Raw genomic sequence first — 19625 nt, 5'->3', positions numbered from 1 at the left:
CGATACGCTGCAGTATGAGTAAATCCGGCAGCCACAGTCTTTCTCTAAGGGCACTCACAATAACCACCAATAATAGAGTCCAGTTCCCTCAGCCGTTCCTCAGAAGACTTGTGACCCTTTGCCAGCTTCGTTACCCTTCTCTGGACATGCTCCAGCACCCCAATGTGGTTCTTGGAAAGGGTGGGGAGGGCAAAACTGAACACAATATTCGAGGTGCGTCCTCACCACTACCGAGTACGGCGGTACTATTGCTTCCCTGCTCCCGGCAGCCGCCCCGTTCCAGGCAGGGCTATCCTATTGCGAGTCACCTCAAACAGCGGGCCCGCACAGGAGAGACGGAGGAGAAAGCCCTCTCACGCCGCGAATGAATCTACACCACGACCCGCACTTTATTTATCCTGCCCCTTTCAAGCCGGAAGCAGGGGACAACCGCGACCCAGAAGCAGAAGTGGTGGCGAGGGGTAGACGTAGGCGAAGGCTCACGTGATCTCCCCGTCTCGTTCCGGGAGAGCCACGTCTGCTGCGGCGCGAGGGCGGGAGCTGCTCCCGGCTGGAGGCAGCCGCCGCCATTTAGAAGAGTCGGTAAACAGCAGGCGCCGGTCCGGTGCTGCGTACCGGGGAGTTGTCTTTGCTGCCATTATGAGGCGCCTATCGCAGTTGCTGTTGCTCGCCCTGCTCGTTTTTCCCGCCGCCCTGCTTCTCGGTGGCACCCGCAGTGGCCCAGGTGAGGAGGGGGAGAGCGGTAATGCTTGTGGAGAGCCTGACTTGGCGATCTGAGGCTTGTGGGGAGGGAGAGTCGCTTCCGCCCGCCTCGGGGAGCCTAGTGCCGCTTTCACACTTCTGTCGTTGAGGGAAAGGAGGCGATGGGCGATGCTGATTTGTCGCCGCCGGGTTCTGATCTCCCCAGGCACGTGGGTAGCCGCCGGGTTCTGCTGCCCTCCCCATCCCGGGACGGGGCTCTCTGGCGGGCTGTGGCCTCATCCGAGCAGAGCCTGCCACTGCGGCCCAACAGACCGCGGTTTGCTGCTGCCCGCGGCCCCGGTGTCAGGCCCAGCCGTGACATCGGCCTCGGAAAGCCACGTGGGCGCAACTGTTCCGCTCAAACCCCACTCAAGGGTGTAGCACCGTGGCTGTCACTTTCTTTACTCCCGTTCTCCGATGGTGCAGGCTTCCACAGAAACTTCCACAGCAGAATCGCGGGCTTCTTCCCACCTCGTGTCCCTTAACCCCCCGAGTGTCCTTCACTCACCTCTTATCTGATTTACGAGCTGGAAATTGCCTCTCTGCTACTAAATTCTGGAAGGCCAGAAGGACAGCCACCTCGCCCAGGCCTTCCAGCAGGCAGCAGCTCCCACTCTGCATTAGCTCCTTCCCAGAGCTTTCCTTTCCCACTCATGCCACATCATCATCATCCCTTCTGACAGCCATGAAAGTCATGAATCAAGGGTCTTTGACACTCTGCTAGCACAATTGCTTGTGAAAAGTGCCTGTAACTTACCTGTACCCAGCTCAGATACAAAGGTTCAAATTAAAAAAAATCTTTATGTGTAAACTTAAAACTTCATCAAACAGAATCCCTGCTATTAGTCTTGGGTTAAGTGTTGCACGTGGTTGAGCAGAAGTCTTTGAGTGTACCTTCTAAAGATAACAGAAGGGTTGACATTTGCTTTTTTTTTCTATCTATCACTGACAATCCTGAGGTCCTTGGATATATTTGTCCTTCTTTTGTTCCCCGTGAAAGCTTTTTGATCTTTATTGCAAATGTGCACTCATGACAGTTAGATCTTTTTTTCAGGCTTTTGTGAATCCATTGTCCATTCATTCCTTCTATTTCATTGCTGAAAATGGTAGTTTATTTAAAAATCAAAAACGCTGTAGTTTGTTGTATATGTTTTTAAAATTCTTAGGGTATCATATGCTGTAAACTGCAAACAGAATTTCATCCTGTGGCCATTGTTTGTACTATATCAGCCCAGTGCTTGAATTGAGTAGTTTAGAAAGTTTGAAAATTGAACTCCAATGTGTTTCCTCTTGATTAACTAGTCACTGAAAAGTCTTCTGTTTGCTTCTTGTTTTGGTGGGTTCAGGTTTGTTAGTTGCAGCTCAGGATGCTACAGAAGATGAGGAAGCTGTGGAAGATACTGTAGTTGAAGATGAAGATGATGAAGCTGAAGTTGAGGAAGATGAGCCAACAGACTTGGTAACTGTACATCAAATGAGAGAACCAAATTCTCACAGGAGCCCCTTGTTCTTTTCCAGCTTAAGCTGCACCTGTATAAACTGAGATGGACGCTGGGTATAGGACTACTTCCTTCTAGTGTTGGTATCTATTTTCAAGGGGCAAGATAATCTTAGTTAAATTCAGTATTAATTCTGAAAATCTTTTTTGTGGCTTATTTTCACTTCCTGGAGGTGTTCAAAGCCAGGTTGAATGAGACATTCAGCAACCTGGTCTATTGGAAGGTGTCCCTGCCTGTGGCACAGGGGTCGGAACTATATGATCTTTAAGATCCTTTCCAACCCAAACCATTCTATGAATCCATTCTGATGGGTTACTTACTTATCAGAACAAAGTGAAACACTTTATGTAGTTGGTCTGCTTGTGGCAGTAGAGTATTAGACTTCGAGACAGTATGCTTAAATAGGTACAAAAATGTCTCAGTTTCTGGTGTATAATAAAGCTTGGGACATTATTAGGAGAAGATGACATAATATTATTAAATAAGCTTTTGGATGTAATTTGTTTTTAATAAGTAGTTTATGATAGGTAGTTTCTTTTCTTTGCCACTGAAATAAGTTTGTTTTGTATAGCTTCTTGAAAGGAAGGTGGTGGGTGCTCAACTCTGGTTCATGACTTCCCTAGATCATGGTACACATAGACTGACCCAGAAGCCTATCCACTGGTTTGAGTGGTGTTTTAAGCAAGGAAATCACATGATCTAACTCAAAAGCAGTTAGTCCAGGCAGTTCAAAATAGGCTCAGCCCTGCCTTTACTGCGTGGGGGAGGTGCTGATCCCATGATCCCCACATGGAAAATAAGCCCTTAATGCTCCCATTTGCCAAATTAAGTATTGAATCGTCACGAAGGTGAGCTTCAATAATTGAATCCACAGGCTTACTGGTTCTAACATTAACTGTTTTCAGGCATACATGACACTAGCTAATTAAAACTGAATAGAAAGCTTCTATAAACACTTACTTTGTAGTGAAAGCAACTCGCATTTGCCATATGGTTGCGTGTAATTTTGGAAATGCCTGTTTCTTCCTGAACAGCAATAGATGTGAATGTGTAAATTTCGTTTCTGTTATTTTCCTTCCTCAGACAGAGACTTTAACATTGTTCGTTGACTATAAACCTTTCAGTGCAGCTAACTGCAGTTCAGATTGGTCACAAGGAGAATGATAAATGCTGAAAATTATGCCAATCAAATCTAGAGGGAGAACAGACTAGGTGCTGATCCCACAAGAGCAAAACTTGATAGTAGTGCTTCCTGTTGTGTGCCTTGATACATGGGATTTTCATGGAACCAGCATGATCTTTGCTTCACCATTCCTTATAGGATTTTTAAATAAGTCTCTTGTCTTAGACAGAAGAAAAAGAGGAGGAAGACTTGTCAGGAGAACCTAAAGCCTCACCCAGTGCTGATACAACTATATTGTTTGTGAAAGGTGAAGGTAAGAGTCCCGTCCTAATCTGCCATCTTCCTTACTGTTGTGTAGACTACATCAGTATGTGTGTAAAATACTGAAGCTCTAAACAGCCAGAATTTGCTCTAGACACTGTTTAGAAATGGGCTTAGGTGTGGTGTATGAAGTTTCTAATGGATGAATACTTTTTGTATTTTAGACTTCCCAGCCAACAACATTGTAAAATTCCTGGTGGGCTTCACCAATAAGGGTACAGAGGATTTCATTGTTGAGTCTCTGGATGCTTCTTTCCGTTATCCTCAAGATTACCAGTTTTACATTCAGAACTTCACAGCTCTCCCTCTGAATACAGTAGTTCCTCCACAGAGACAAGCCACCTTTGAATATTCCTTCATCCCTGCTGAGCCTATGGGTGGTCGTCCCTTTGGACTGGTTATCAATCTCAACTACAGAGATGTAAATGTAAGCCTGATGTTGTGATTCATTTTAGTCTTGATGTGGAAATACCAGGAACTAATGACTGAGTCAAGTTACTGCCTCTTCAGGCTGTGAAATGCCTTTGTGGTTTTAAGCAAATCAGAGATACAGAAGCACAGTGTATGACTGTGTGTTTCACAATAGTCCCCCCATAGAATCCCAGCATGGTGGAGGTTAGAAGGGACCTCTGGAGGTCCAGTCCAACCTCTCTGCTAAAGCAGGGTCACCCAGAGCGAGTTGCTGTGGTTGCAATATCCAGGTGGATTTGGAATCTCCCCAGAGAAGGAGCAGTGGAAGCTAGAATGCCTTAGAACTGCGTAGTTTGAGCTGTACTCAAAAAAAAAAAAATTTTCTTTAGTATGACTTAAATTCCACTGTGCTTTTCAAATTGGGCTTTGCTAACAAATTATCGACCTGAATCCCATCTGCAAACTTGATTTTGAGCAAACAACTGACCAGTCTCTGCAAGTCTGGGGGACAGCTATCCAAAAGCATTTAGCACAGGCCAAACTTTAACAGGCTTCTGTACCTTTGTGTTTTGATTGTTCAGGTAAGAAAGAGCCCTTCCCATGCACTGCCTTGTTACTTGAAATAACATCTTCAAGGCTAGGTGTAACTTTTCTGTTAACACCAAAACTATTCTTCATACTTCCACCAAAGTACTTGTGCTTTTATGTGTTGAGCCAAGCTCTCACCGCTGATAATCAAGACTGGTGCAGGATTTATTGCTTTTTAGAGGTTTTCCTAGCATGTGAAAGAGAAAAATGTGTATGTGTTCAAGAAATGACTTTAAAATGTGGAAACCTTGTTCTAGGGCAACATATTTCAAGATGCTGTCTTCAATCAGACTGTTACAGTCATTGAGAAAGAAGATGGGCTGGATGGAGAAACGTAAGGAAGCTGGAGAGTTTGGTTTAGTTGGTATACTGGAAGAACAAGTTATTAATGGAACTAACATGAAAAGTTCTTGCATTCTGATTTTATTGAACATTATGTCTGCTCTCTTGCTGTTGGTGCAGCAAGCATTTGACTTGTACAGGGTTGATAGACTGAGATACGAGCTTTTTTTCCTAAATTAAGATTTATATTAATACAAGGGATATTCAGGATTGGTACTGCATCAGTGAGCAGTTTACACAAGTGGTTTTTTTCTGTCTGAAAGACTTGGGTACATCTGACACCTTATACATTGCAATCCCATGTTGTGCTGATTTGCTTTCAAGTATTCTAGCACTGGAGTGGAATTTTAAGAGAACTTCTGAATTAAAATCATCAGAAATAGTTGTAGATGGTGCTGAATATTTGAATTCTCCTGCCACAGGTAGAAACTGCCTGCTGAGCAAGCTTCCCTTTCAGAAAGGGAACCAAAAGAAACGACTGTTGCATGAATTTGTATTTCTTAGAATAGCATCAGTGAAACAACATTTGGTCACATAAAAGTGTGTTTGCTAAAAGAAGTCTTAAAAGAATTCACATTATTTGAACCAGTTTGAGTAAATGACCTGTGAGTAGGTAATTACCCTAAACCAACAACGTTCAGTTATTTCTCTTTTGTGGTTTAACTCCTTAACTTCCTTTGTCATAAATCCAAGTTAAGATGTTCAACTTGGAATAGATTCTGTACGTGTAAACTGCTGCCTCCTCCCCATATTAACTTCACACATTATTTATGTTCACCTCTTCCTAAGTACCAGCAGGCATTTCAGGTAGAATTCTTCAAAACAAACCAAAATGAACAGATAAAAGAATTGTTTGTGTTCATAGAATTCTATCTGGAATGCAGACCATGATAAGCAAGACCTTCGAAAGCTCTTCTGCCAAGAAATTGGTACCTAAAAGGTACCAATAAGCTAATACCCTTTTGCATACTGTGCTAAAAGTGTGTAAGAGATGTTTAAGGGTTTGGTAGGTGGTTAAAGCTCTCAAATGTAGATATTACCTGTGACCTAGCATCTTGAAAATCGATACTGCAAGAGTCCTTGCAGTTAGTAACTTCAGTCATTTTTTTTTTAACAGTTACCCTTTTAATATGGCATTTTTTCAGATATTTTGGTGTTTGTAATTAAGATTACTTAATTATTAATTGCATAATGTTTGTTAGCACTTTGGATTAATTGTGGGGTTTTTCCCCCACCCACCTACAAAAGCTCTTGAGAAATATCAAGTGAGGCTGTGGCTAAAGTCAGACCTAATTTCTATACCTCTTTGTAAACTCTGAAGCACCTAAGATTTTTAGTTAATTGTTTCTTACACTGTTTCTTAAAGGATCTTCATGTACATGTTCCTCGCTGGACTTGGTCTACTCGTTATTGTTGGCCTACATCAGCTGCTAGAATCTAGGAAGGTGAGGAGCATGTTTTCTCTGTGTGCTTAATACAAGTCTTTACCTGTAGGAAAAGAAAGCAATTTGGTAATCACTCTGGCATATGATGGTACAGGTAGAATCATGGAATGCGTTGGCTTGGAAAGGACCCTTGAAGATCATCTTGTCCAACACCCCTGAACTGAGCAGGGACATATTTAACTATATCAAGTTGCTCAGGGGCCCATTAAGTTTGACCTTGAATGTCACCACTATTCTCATTGCGAAGAACTTCCTTCTAATGTCCAGCCTAAATCTACCCGGCTCTAGTTTAAAATCATTGCCCCTCATCCTTTTGCTACATGCCCTTCTAAACAGTCCCTCTCCAGCTTTTTTGTAGGTCCCCTTCAGATACTGAAATGCTGCTATAAGGTCTTCCCAGAGCCTTCTTTCTCCAGGCTGAACAAGCTCAACTCCCTCAGCCTGTCTTCATAGGAGAGGTGTTCCAGCCCTCTGATCATCTTTGTGGCCCTCTTCTGGACATGCTCCAGCAGGTCTGTGTCTTTCCTGTGTTGAGGACTCCAGAGGTAGAAACAGTACTTCAAGTGAGGGCTCACAAGAGCAGAGTGGCAGAATATCTTTGCTCCATCTGCTGGCCACACTTCTTTTGATGCAGCCCAGGATGCGATTTGCACATTACTGGCCCATGTCCTCCAGTAACTTCTTGTCCTCTAGTATCCCAAAGTCCTTTTTTTCAGGGCTATTCTCAATCTCATTATCCCCAAGCCTGTACTGGTACTGAGGATTGCCCCAACTCAGGTGCAGGACCACAGAGATGACATGCCTTGGTCTTCCCTTGCCCACTGATGTAGTCACTAGAAAGCCACTAGATTGGTGAGGCAGGGTATGCTCTTGGTGAAGCCACGCTTGGATCCCCTCCCTGTCCTTCATTTGCATTAGCATAGCTTTTAGGAGGATCTGTTCCATGACCTTCCTGGGCACAGAAGTGAGACCGACAGGTTGATAATTTCCAGGGTCCTCTTTTCTACCCTCTTTAAAATGGGCACAATATCCCTTCTACCAGTCACCAGGGACTTCACCTGAATGCAGTGAATTTTCAAATATTGTGGACAGTGACTTTGTGTCTGTGTCACCCAATTCGTTCAGGACCTTGGGATGATCTCATCAGGTCTTACAGATCTGTGTATGTTTAGGTTCCTCAGGTGATACTGAACCTGATCAACTTGGGAGCAAGGTTGCCAGTGAAGACTGAAGCAGAAATGTTGAGGACCTCTGCCTTGTCTGTTGACAGCAGTTCTCCATTCTTATTCATCAGAGGGAAAACGCTTTCTTTAACCTTCCTTTGCTGGTTGATGTACCTGTAGATGCCCTTCTTGTTGTTCTTTGTATCCCTTGCCAAGTTCAGCTCCAACCGTGCTTTGGCCTTCCTGATCTCATCCCTACACAACCAGGCAGTGTTCCTACACTCCTCCCAGCTTACTTGTCCCTGCTTCCACTGTCTGTGCAGTTTCCTGTTACTCTTTATTTTGCAGCAGGTCTGACTCAGCCATGCCAGTCTCTTCCCTTCTTTGCATCATTTCTTACACCTGGGGACTGAGGAGCTCTTGCACTCTGGAAAGCATCCTTAAAGGTCTGCCATCTCTGTTCTGCTCCACTTCCCCTGAGTATTGTTTCTCATGGGGTCCTACTGATTTAACTCCATGAACAGCTGGAAAGTTGCTTTCCTAAAATTCAGAGAAGATGATTTACTTCTAGAAATGAGACCTTAAAGATTTTAGGGGAAACCAGAGAGGATTTAAAAATACTTACAAGTGGCTTCCATTTATAGTGCTCTAACAGCTGTGGGTGGTCTGGCAGGTAAAAGCTGCTGGAGTCTCACCTGCACACAGTGCATACGTTATGTCTTTGTGCAGTCTGGAATAGGATACTTTGGAAATAGCTTCCCTTACTGTGCTCTGAGGTATTTTGTAAGGTAACAGTACAAAAAACATGTGCTAATCTGAGAAAGTTATAATGAAGCTGGTCATCACAAAGTTCGATTAATCATCTGCCATTTTTCATAACAGGTAGAATTAACTTGCCCAGGTTTGGATGAAATCTTGGTACCTTTGTATTAAGTATTATAAGAATAATTATTACGAGGCATTAGAAGTGGTAATCCCAAGCATAAGTAAATGCTAACAGTAAAGATAAAGCTAAGCTGCCAGTACATTGGCATACTTCATATGTTGACTTGCCTTAAGTTTGTCTTTTAGTGAAATAGCTAATAATTCAATTAAATGAATTGCAATTATTTCTAATACTTTGTGGAAAGAAAAATATTTCTCTCTTGAATTTTCAGAGGAAAAGACCAGTACAGAAAGTAGAGATGGGAACATCAAATCAGAATGATGTTGATATGAGCTGGATTCCCCAAGAAACTTTAAATCAAATAAGTAAGTAGCCTGCTTGCCACAAATTAGAGCATAAGAAAATTACTTAAATTAGTTGTAACTGAATAAGCATCTGATACCAATTTTTCTCTCTTCTAGGGAATAAAAGATTGTCTAAAGAACTGTGCTTAGACTGTTACACTAGCAGCCTGTTCTTGTATAAAACAAGCCTCACTGGCTGATACAATAATGACTATTGGTGACTTTTTTCAACAGTGTAAAATCTCAAAACCTTTTGTTCAGAATTAAATTCAGATTACAGTTTCTGAAATCAAGGCCAGAATAATTACTTAATATTTGTTAGCACTTCAGTTTTAGATAAATTCTTTTTTCCCCACCCAACCCTCTGCAAAAGTTCTTGGGAAAGATCAAGTGGGTCACAAAGGAGGGTTAAAAAGGAGAAATATAATTTCAAAGGTTCTGTACGTTGTTTGGAAGTTTGCCTATACACCAAAGGTTCAAATAAACATTAGAAACAAGTCTTAATTAACTAAAGCCATGTTAAGACTTGGTATTAATATCCTTCACAAGTCTCAAATTACATAAGTTCCACTTGATATCTGAAATGCCAACAGTAAACCAAATACTTGATATCTTTAGACCATTTGTTTGTTTGGATATTTCTAACTTCTCTTGCTGTTTGTTTCTTCTGTTTTGCTTTCCTGTGGCTTCAGTGCAGAGTAGAAGAGGTGAGGCAAATTGGTGATCTAAAGAGTGGAAGTGCTTAAGTTGTTTTTCCATGTGATAATTGGGCATGAATATATGTAGAGCTTCCTGCATGCAGCGACTGGGTTGGTAGCATGAGCAGTAGAAGATTAGAGAACAGATGCATGCAACCACACAAACACCTTTTATAAACATTTTCTATATTATAAGTATGTATCTATATTTATGTTTCTGTTTGTAGTGACATGATTGCAGTAGAATATTGCTGAACTGCTGTTGTCTCCTCTGACAGTTCTCAGAACCCTTTATATCAAATCCAGCTGTCTATCTTGCTTTCTCCACTGGCTTAATGTAGTGTCAAGCTGATGCTACATGAGGGATGTGGAGAACTGATCATGAGCAGTGGCTGAGCACATCTTGTTTCAGTGACAAACAAACCTCAGCCTTGGGTGTCATAATTAATAGCCAGTTTTATCTTCCTGGGTTGTTATTCTCCCAGGTGAACACCTAGTACCAGTAGCATTGGCTGGGGTGAGGTGAGATAGCCTCACTTCGAGTGCATCTCAGAGAAGTGCTTTTAAAACCATTTGCAGGACCTACTTTTACTTGAAAAAGACTTGTTTTGATGGAAAAAGCATGTTCCAAGCTTTAATCAATGTAGAAGGACACTGATAGGAAGTTGTGCCAGGAGTTGACTTCAGTTTTGATTCCTTCACCCTTTTTTACTGTACTTACTTCAGAGTACACTGTCTTCTGTGAGACATAAGAACGATAGTGTGAAATCCAGACAGAGGAGTTTGAAAAGCCTCAATCTAGCAAGAACATCTGAAGCTCTAAATGCTAATTTCTCCCAAAGAGCCACCTTCTGCCTTTAAATGGGTTCAAATCCTGGCAGCATTTGGGCCCTTTCTTAAGTTAAATACATACTCATATCTTAATACCTGGAGTCCATAAAAACCTGATGTTTAAGTTGTTCTTAATTGTAATTTTTTTTAGCTCTCTGTCAATTCCAATTAAAATTCTACACTGGAATCCTTTAAAATACATGGCCTTCAGGATCCTCAGAGTTTCTTTAGTATTATTGTGGAGAGACACTTCATACTGTACTGATTGGGTTATGGCATGATGGCTGCTCCTTGTGTCAGAGAGAGATGTGCATATTTAGTGATCATTTCAGCACTTCCTACAAAGTATGAAGTGTTCTCTACAATATTACAATTTGAAATTGTACCTGTGTAGGGATGTGGTAAAGGACAATCATAGGCCTGTCTTTTAAAAGTCTCAAATGTAGGATAGATGCTTCTGGTACCCAGTGATAATATAACTAAAGCCTAGGCTTTGCCTATGGGATATCTGATTAAATTGATATCTGTGTAGTCAAATGTGGATGCCTTCTAGAAAAGGGTGTTTGGTTGTTGTGGTTTTGGGGCTTTTTCCCCACAACCAAAGCACTTTCCTGCTGTTAATCCATATTGTAGATGTAAATGTAGAAATATTTCACACAGGACAAAGCTGTGTAAAGGAGGGTCGGTTACTCTTCAGGCAGGTAAACTCACAGAATGATTTTAGTTGGAAGATATCTTCAAGATGATAAAGTCCCACTGTTAACTCAGTACTGCCAGGTCACCACTAAATCATGTTCCTCAGCAGTACATCTGCATGGCTTTTAAGTCTCTGTAGGGATGGGAACTCCACCACTTCTCTGGGCAGAGAATCTTTCAGGGAAAAAAATCGTTCCTTATGTCCAACCTAAATCCTTCCCCCTGGTGCCACATGAGACCAGTTCTTCTTGTCCTATCACGTTTTCTTTGAGAGAAGAGACCAACACTCACTTTGTTCCAACCTCCTTTCAGGTAGTTGTAGAGAGTGAGGTGGTCTCAAGCTTGTAATGACCAAAATAATAACTTTCTCAAAGTGTAATTATTGAACATGAAACTTTGCTAAACAACAGAGCATGCAGTTTTATCAGGAGGTGGTGTCAGGGGTGGGGTTTTGGGGAGTTTTATTTGTGTTTTAGTTACTGGAAAATGTAAGAACCTTTACCCCAGAACTGTATGCAACAGAACAGAAATATTTCTTTATTATCTTAAATTTAGGATGCTGACTTAAAAAGTCTTAAGTTGTTTGAGCTGGCTTCTCTGTAATGATGCATTGCACTAGGAAGGGTGTTTTGATTGTGTTTGGGAGGGAGAAAAATTTATGGTCAATATTAGCACCTAGTCTGAAATAGCTGCAGCAATTGATGTAACTGTCTTTTGTCTCTTTCAATCTAGATAAAGCTTCACCAAGGAGGTTGCCCTACAAGAGGGCACAGAAGAGAGCAGTGGGCTCTGATGAGTAAATGTTAACTAGTGCAACAGTTGAACCTTTACTAATCATCCTGCCTGTTTGGAAAAATGTTTTGGTTTTTTTTTTGAAGTAGTGCAGAGAATCCATCTCACCATAAGGAAAATACTGCTGAACATCTGAACTTGAACAGATTTACTGAATGGTGTTAATATTACTGAAAATGCACTTCTTTTTTGTTAATTGTTGGGGGGGAGGGGAGGGAGAAGGAGGGGAGGGCTGGGATGGGGGAGGCAGCCATTAAGATTTGTGCCTGCGTGTGTAAGCAGTTGGTCTTAGCAGAACCACGTTACCTGAAATGTGCCTTTAGAGTTCTTGTCATCTGTACCACTTGTCTTGGAAGGATTTTTCTCCTCCCCCTAATCTGAACGTTTAGTGACTTAATCTGTTTTTGATTGTGTTGTCTGTATCAGAATCTGTATTTTTGTTTCAGCAAGTAACTTGGTTCTTTGCAGTGTGCACGCACTGGCGGGGTGTGTGTAGTCTTCCCTCAGTGGCAAGGTACTGATCACCATCTGGATTTCCTCATAGCTTGCATTCTAAAGGCACAATTTGGTATAGCTGCTCATAGTAGCAGATGTTTTGCTGCTGATCTGGGCGTGCGGTGACCTAAAAACCTGAACTTAACCTGCATCAACGTTAAGGAAGGCTCTTACACAGCAGAATTTGTGAAGCGTGGAATTGGTGTGCTGAATCGATACTACTATGTGATTAGGTTTTTTTTGTACCAGACTTGTTAAATGGCTAGTTATTGAGTCATGCCAGCATCTTAAGTATCTTGATTCTAGTGATAACTGCAACATTTGCTCAAGAAATGATTGAATAAGTCACAACAACTTTTCAGTAAGTTCTTGGTTCTCTCAGAAAAACTAGAATGTCATGTCTCAAAATACGAACTTCTCTGAAAGCTTTGCGTGGTGCAAGAACTTTGTGGTCACTACATGCTTGAAACTGAATTGGATTATTTGGGTTCAAATAATCCTTCTAAATGACAAACTTACCATCTGCAGGTTTTGAAGATCAAACTTTTTTCCCTCTGGTCAGTACCATTGGTCTGAGTTACTTTATTTATTATTTTTATTAACAGCTTGTCTTTCCTACTAATTCTTTGCATATCTATTACTAACTACGTGTTAGTTCAGTACTAAAATGTAAGAGTTCTATGAAATCAAAATGGCATTTTCTTGTGTGGCAGGCACAACTTAACACCATTTTCAGGTACCGAGGTGTTCCTCCACATCCATTGCATTCAGGATTTCATCTGACAGCAAGAAGAGTAGGTCAGGCAGAGTTTTGATGCCAATTTCATGCCATTCAGGTGCTTGGACAGGGCTTGAATTGTTCTGTATCCCATGTGTATCCCTTCCTGTGTCTGAAGAATATCTGGAAGCTTGTAGATTTCAGGCAGAGGGGTTGATCTGAGACCTCTGTTTTAATTTTTTCCTCCCCTTCCTGACCCCACACACGAAAGTGCTCTTTTAGATCTATACTTGCCCTGCGAGGACTGAGCTGCTGAGCCAGCAGATGCTGAACAATACTTGCAAATCATGTCATAGCCTGTTAGAAACAGCTAATCCCTAAAGCTGCCTATACTGGCAGTATTCTACTATACTCTGTGCCAGAAGGAGCTGTGAAAACGGACTTGACTCCTCTTCCTATGGGAAAAAATAGAAAAAGCAACCCCAAAGATAAATTGTTCCGCTTCCTAATGATACAGCTAGCCCAGGCAGAGGGTTTTAGGATGGATGACTTGTCATACACTTGGCAAACAGTTGAATGCTGCCTGCCTGAGAGGTATCTCCACTCAAATTTTGTGAAACAAGTATGTTTGCCTTTAGTGGTGTCATCTGTCTGGTTCTGTGGTAGGTTTGTGGGCTTATGTTCAAGCTGCATTGATTCAAAGTGTTCTGTATTAAAACCTTTGTAGACTAAAGCCCTGTAGCTGTTGTAGCACCTGATGTACTGAATTGCTGAGTTTCCTTTCTTGGATTGTGTTGCTAATTTGAAATTAAGACTGTTTTCACCTTCTGGGAATAGATAATATTAAACTGTGTAGTCTTAATGCTTCCCAGGATGAGGACGGTTCTCTCCTGAGAGAAGGCTCTCTTCTGAGCTCTTGTATCTGTTCTAGATGCAGTGGTACTATAGGGAAAAAGAAATGTCGACAAAGCATCAGAACAGAGTATGCTAATTTGTAGTATCCTAGTTTTATTTGTTCAGATACATAATTTAGCCCTTACTGATTGAGTTTTGAAAGAAGTTAAGCCTTCAGAAATTTTACACTTGACCAGGATTTAAGAGAAGCTGAAGGACTGAAGCATTGTATAAATAGAAATAAGTATTTGAAGGTTTCACTGCTCTCAGTGTAGCACCCAAATGCTTAAGTTATGCATGTGAAAAGAGAGGAGACAGTTAGTGACTTGTGTAGGAACTAGGAATGGGAAAATCCAGTTGAACCAAGACTCTTCCTGATCCTACAACTTTACAGTTCTGTATATGAGCTGCTTCTGCTTGAGAAAGTTACTACAAGCAGTGTCCAGCAGTCCACTGCTGTTTGTGATAAACAAGTTTGGAATTTCTTGTTTCTCATTGGTTTGGTGTAGCTGACATTTAGCAATAACATTCTAGTATGTCATGGCAACTTAACTTTGGCATCTCTTATGTTATTTCTAGGGAATAACCCAGTCTGCTACACTCAGATTTCTTCAAATGGTAGAGCATAATTACTGTGTTATCCTGTCTTTCTGTGGTACTTGAATTTTCTACAGTAGACAGCTTAGTGTCACAGGTATGTGACTGGATGTCATTATTACAGCTGAGCAGGGCATGGTTTCATGGACTTTAAGATGGAACAAACAGCAATTCTGCCTGTTTCTGCCACCCCTCTCCGTGTGGTAGCAGCACAAGCAGCTGTATAATTGAGAATTCTTACCAGTCAAGTTTTCAGCAACCTGACTATACTGCCACACAGCTGCTCATGGGAGGTGAGGAGGAGCAAGGACTGAAAGATGATGTGGACCAGGGTTTCTTCCTTCTTGGTAAGAGATGCTGAAATGGTTTTAGACCACAGAAACTATGGCCTTAGTGTGAAGGACCACTCATGGCTCTTTAATTAAAAAAAAGAATGCATAAACTTAAAAAGTCTGTACGTGGGGTAAGAAAAATGTTTCTGAGTTGATGTCTGCAGTGGTAGCAAAGCAATTAATTTAGCTACACTTGAACTGAAGTTGATATTTGCAGCCCTCTCTGTGCTGTCTGTTGTGACAGCAGTTCATTTTCTCCCAGTAATGTTTAATCTGAGCAAGAAGAGTGGCTGCTGTTGGACTATGGGATGAATTACCATCTTTATTCTTCATCTACAAAATAAATTGAACACTGTGGAAATGAGTGGAGCAGACTAATGATGGCAGTGCTTCTGCTTGTTTAAAAATGGACATCTTCCTTGTAATGGACTTAGTCACAAGCATCTTTCACTGTTTATTTCTGGTATGAATATGTGGTGCTAAACAATGTGGCAATGGAAAGCTCTGGATTCAGGGAAGCAGCAGCAAACAGCAGTGTAGGCTGGTCATCCTGGTTTTTAGCATGCCTGATGTCCTGAGTAGCAGCTAAGTCTTCTCTTTCCTCTCCCAAGGAAGGACAGTACCTACCTCATAGGAGTGACACAAGGGCTGTTTCAGGAGTGTTGAAGTTACTGGGGACTTGCACTTCTCAGAGATAGTAAGACAGAGCACTGGTGTAGGGAGTGTAGTGATGTAGATTTGTGTTACCCCTTGCTCAACAGAATTTGGCAGCTTTACATCAAGACAATGAGCTTAAAGAGAAGAGCCAAGCCAGAAAGATCTTTTTTTCTGCAAGAGTTTATAGGTGGACTAAATACCATCATTCTGATGTTTTGGGTGGCTTGATTTTTGTGGTGTTTGGTTTTGGTTTGGGTTGGGTTTTTTCCATTTATCTATACATTTTCCCAGGGAATGTTTTTAATCAAGGGGTAAAATGATTGTTGGTGTAGATAGAATCACCAGTCAGCTTAAGAATGACTGGGTTTGGATGATTTAAGTTCAGATGATGTGCCGCAACTGAAATGTTACATTAACATTGACTTTCTTTACCTGCTGACTCATTTATCAGCGAGATCAGATCTCTTGAAAACAGCTGCAGGGTTTTTATAAAGTAAATTTGGTTTTACTTTTTTTTTCTTAGCATTGTGTAGCTTTTTCTTTTGTTAAATAAAGCATGAGTATGGCACCAAAAAGCCCAGGTAGTATGTTGGTGCTCTTTTTCATCAGAAGCAACCTGCACTAGCAGATAGACAGAGTGAAAACATCCTGTTCTTTAAAAAAAAAAAAAAAAAAAAAGCTATTCTACAAGTGTATTTGGAAGGCAAATAAGAGCAAGGTTCTGTAAGGGCTTGGGGCAGTGGACTAATGTTAAAATCCTTTGTAAGAATAAGACCCTTGGGAAAGTGTTCAGTAAATGCTTAAATCCTGACCTATTAAAACTGAGCCAGTCCCCTCCATTCCCAGAAAGAATAACCCATTGTGAAACAGGCAGCACGGAGGGGATCTGTTAAGATGCTTAGATGTTGCTGAAGAACAAGGTTGTAACAAGGCCAAATCTATACGGATTTAAAATGCATGTCAGTGTCTGACACAGCAAACAATATTCCAGGCACTAATACTAAGTAGCAGTTCAAGCAGGTAAACTGCATCCCAAGAGAAAGTGGTAGGACTTGCTGAGTAAAAAGCAAACAAAAGCAAACTAAAATTAGCTTAAAAAATGAAGAATGCTGAGCCTCCTGCATTTGCAAACTACCTCTGTGGATAAATAAGCAGGTGTGTTAAGGTGTGTTTTTTAGCTCCCAGAGAAGATAAAAATAACTAACATTTGAAGTCTGCCTCATCTTTCCCTGAAAAGGTCAAGATCTCTGAGAGTCCACATTGGTCTGTATTCTAAGCTGGCCTTAATTTCTGTGGGTTCTGTCCCCTCTTCTGTGCAGTTTGGATTATACATTTGTATGAACTAATGTGCAGTAAAACGTCAGCAGAACAACATTCCAGTCCCTCAACTGGTGAGGGAAAAGTCACCCTTGACAGGTCTGTTCTCATCACTTGTGGTCAGAGCCCTGGCCAACCCAAAATGGCATGTTTCCAGGGACAGGGCATCTGGTTAACCCGGGCCAGGGTTTCACCACTTTCAGTGTAAAAAATGACTTCCTCAGACCCAGTCTAAGCCTCCCACCTTTCAGTTTAAAACCATCACCCTTTATTCTGTCACAACAGACCCTGCTAAAAAACCTGTCTCCATCTTATTGGCCCCTTTACGTACTGGAAGGCCACCATAAGGTTTCCTTGGAGCTGTCTCTTCTGGAGGTTAAACAATCCCAACTCTCGTCTTCACAGCAGAGGGTTTCCAGACCACCTCTCAAGCCTGTCCAGGTCCCTCTGAATGGCATCTCTCCTCTCCAGTGTGTCAACTGGACCACAGAGCTTGGTGGTGGTTACAAACTTCCTGAGGGTGCACTCAATGCTACTGTGCATTGCTGACAAAGATGTTAAACAGCACTGGTCCCAGTATCGACCTCTAAGGGACACCACTTCTCACTGGTCTCCCATTGGACACTGAACTGTTAATTGCAGCTCACACATCTAGCCAGTTCCTTATCCAGTGAGTGGCCCACCCCTCAAGTCCATACTTTTCCAGTTTGGTGACCAGGATGTCATGTGGGACAGGGTCAAATGCTTTAAACAGTTCTTGGTAGATGACATCAATTGCTGTTTCCTTATCCACTGATGCTGGAACTCCATCACAGAAAGCCTCCAAGTTCAACAGGCACGATTTGCTCCTGGTGAAGCCGTGTTGGTTTCACCTCCAAAAGCTACTGGCAGATAATGACCTAGAGAGGAAATCCAACATTAAACTGCTGTGTTGTGCAGAATTGTTTTGTTTGGCACAAACATTTTAGATGATGAGTCCAACCACTAACCCAGCATCTGCCAAGTCACTAAACCATGTCCTTCAGAACCACATCATCTTTAGAGACAGGGGCTTCACCACTGCCCTGGGCAGCCTGTTCCAGGGCTTGGCAACCCTTTTGGGGAACTGAAAGTGACTGAACTCATTCCTGTTGCCTCCATGTCAAAGGGCTGGGAGTGCTAGCCCTGTGCATGCTCACACAGGACTGTTTCTTTGCACACCTGCTGCAATGAGGCAGGTTTTGCTCTCCTGGGATCCACATGGCAGTAGAGCCACCAGCTCCTCTGACATTTTGTCCCAGCCTTTGCAAATTTTTATGACCACGCTCCCTCTGTTGTCCCAGGCTAAAAAATCACTGATGGAAGTTCAGCCCCCAGCAGAGCCAGCCTTTTCCACACTAACCTCTGAGATTATGAAAATAGAGGAGACCTTCCACTGTGAAAAGCTTTTCCTTCAGCAAGCTTCTGATTTACAGACTCCCTATTAACTGATGTTCATAAACAGCTTCACAACCTTTTGCTGAAAGCCCCTAGAGTAGCTCAGACACTTCCACAACTGCCTATTCCAAATGCCTATCTTCCAGAGTTTCCTTGCACACCCCTGGCAGTTTTCCCTGCCAAACAAGACAAATCTGGCATGGGAGAAAAAACCAACAAGCACAGCAAAGGAGAAAGCTAATTTTCAGTTCCTACTATTCAGAGGATTGCTACAAGTTTTTTTGCTATGTTATGCAGAGAGGTTTGGTGAGCCAGAGATGTCTTCCCAATTTTTCATGTTTAACATATGAAACTCTTCTGCTGCCTTTGATGTGGGGAGCTTCTTAGGCTGAGAAGGTTCTTGAGAACTAAAAGTAGGAGGCAATGTTAGCATTTTTGGAAAGCTTCATTAATGCTTCTCAACTCTACTTTGTTTCACAGAATGCTGGCATGGTAGTGGTTCAAAGGGACCTCTGGAGATGATCTATTCCAACCTCCCTGCTAAAGCAGTCACCCAGAGCAGGATGCCCAGCAGTGTCCACGCAGGTTTGGAATCTCTCCAAAGAAGTTCCAGCTCTGTCTAGTGATTTCAGACACATCCTCTAACAAAGGCATCTTGGCCCCTTACCTAGGAATACTCTGGAGATTTTAATATCCCTAGAGAATTCAATCAATGTTTTCCTCTGTCAGACCCCCTACTGACAGGACAACACACAAGCAAATCACGTGTTCCTTAGCTGAGGTGACACAGGGCCAGCAACTGCAAGGTAGATGTTCCTGCATCTGTGCAGTAACTTGCCCTCAGTCTGTCTTCACTGATCTCTTTGGACAGGCCAACTTCCCCCCACCTTACCTCAGCCTTTCAGGCATTAATCCATTTAACTGCTTTGAAGAAGAAGATCTTGCTGGAAAAGCAGTTTCATAAACACCTTTTTACCATACAGAACCACTACTACTATTTTTATTAGTGTTGCTGCTGCTTCAACACAAGCACAACACTACTCTCCTTGTACGTATCCTTCACCCCACCCATGGCTTTATATAGGCTCAGATGAAGCCACTGATGAGCCCTGGCAGTGCACAGGGGTGCTGCTCTTGCAGGCTTTGCTCCCAGAAGAGGTGCAGCAGCTACTGAGAGAAGCTAGACCAGCCAATAATTCTGCCCCAGAGCACGTTCTGGGCTGTGCTTCTAACAAGTGCCAAGTAAACACACCCCAGGATGGATGAGTCCATAACAGTAGAGTCACAGACTGGTTTGGGCTGGAAGGGACCTTTCAGGG

General features: G+C 42.2%; 1 protein-coding gene across 3 annotated transcripts; it reads left to right on the top strand.

The window, feature by feature from the left end:
- Positions 1–590: 590 nt before the first annotated feature.
- On the top strand, positions 591–11998 carry SSR1 (signal sequence receptor subunit 1). Of its 3 annotated transcripts, none has more exons than XM_054382018.1 (8): positions 591–715; positions 2088–2200; positions 3589–3676; positions 3849–4111; positions 4941–5017; positions 6392–6470; positions 8791–8884; positions 11821–11998. In XM_054382018.1, exons 1-8 carry the CDS (start codon positions 640–642, stop codon positions 11886–11888), a joined length of 858 nt encoding a protein of 285 aa, XP_054237993.1. In that variant the 5' UTR covers positions 591–639; the 3' UTR covers positions 11889–11998. The 3 variants fall into 3 exon arrangements, with proteins under 3 accessions (XP_054237993.1, XP_054237994.1, XP_054237991.1); XM_054382019.1 differs by having other exon boundaries at positions 3589–3687; positions 4055–4111; XM_054382016.1 differs by having other exon boundaries at positions 591–724.
- The last annotated feature ends 7627 nt before the right edge of the window (positions 11999–19625 follow it).

Source organism: Indicator indicator, chromosome 6 (genome assembly GCF_027791375.1).
Source record: "Indicator indicator isolate 239-I01 chromosome 6, UM_Iind_1.1, whole genome shotgun sequence".
NCBI classification, from domain to species: Eukaryota; Metazoa; Chordata; class Aves; order Piciformes; family Indicatoridae; genus Indicator; species Indicator indicator.
Note: the sequence above shows the minus strand (reverse complement) of the source record. Positions and strands in the feature narration are given on the sequence as shown.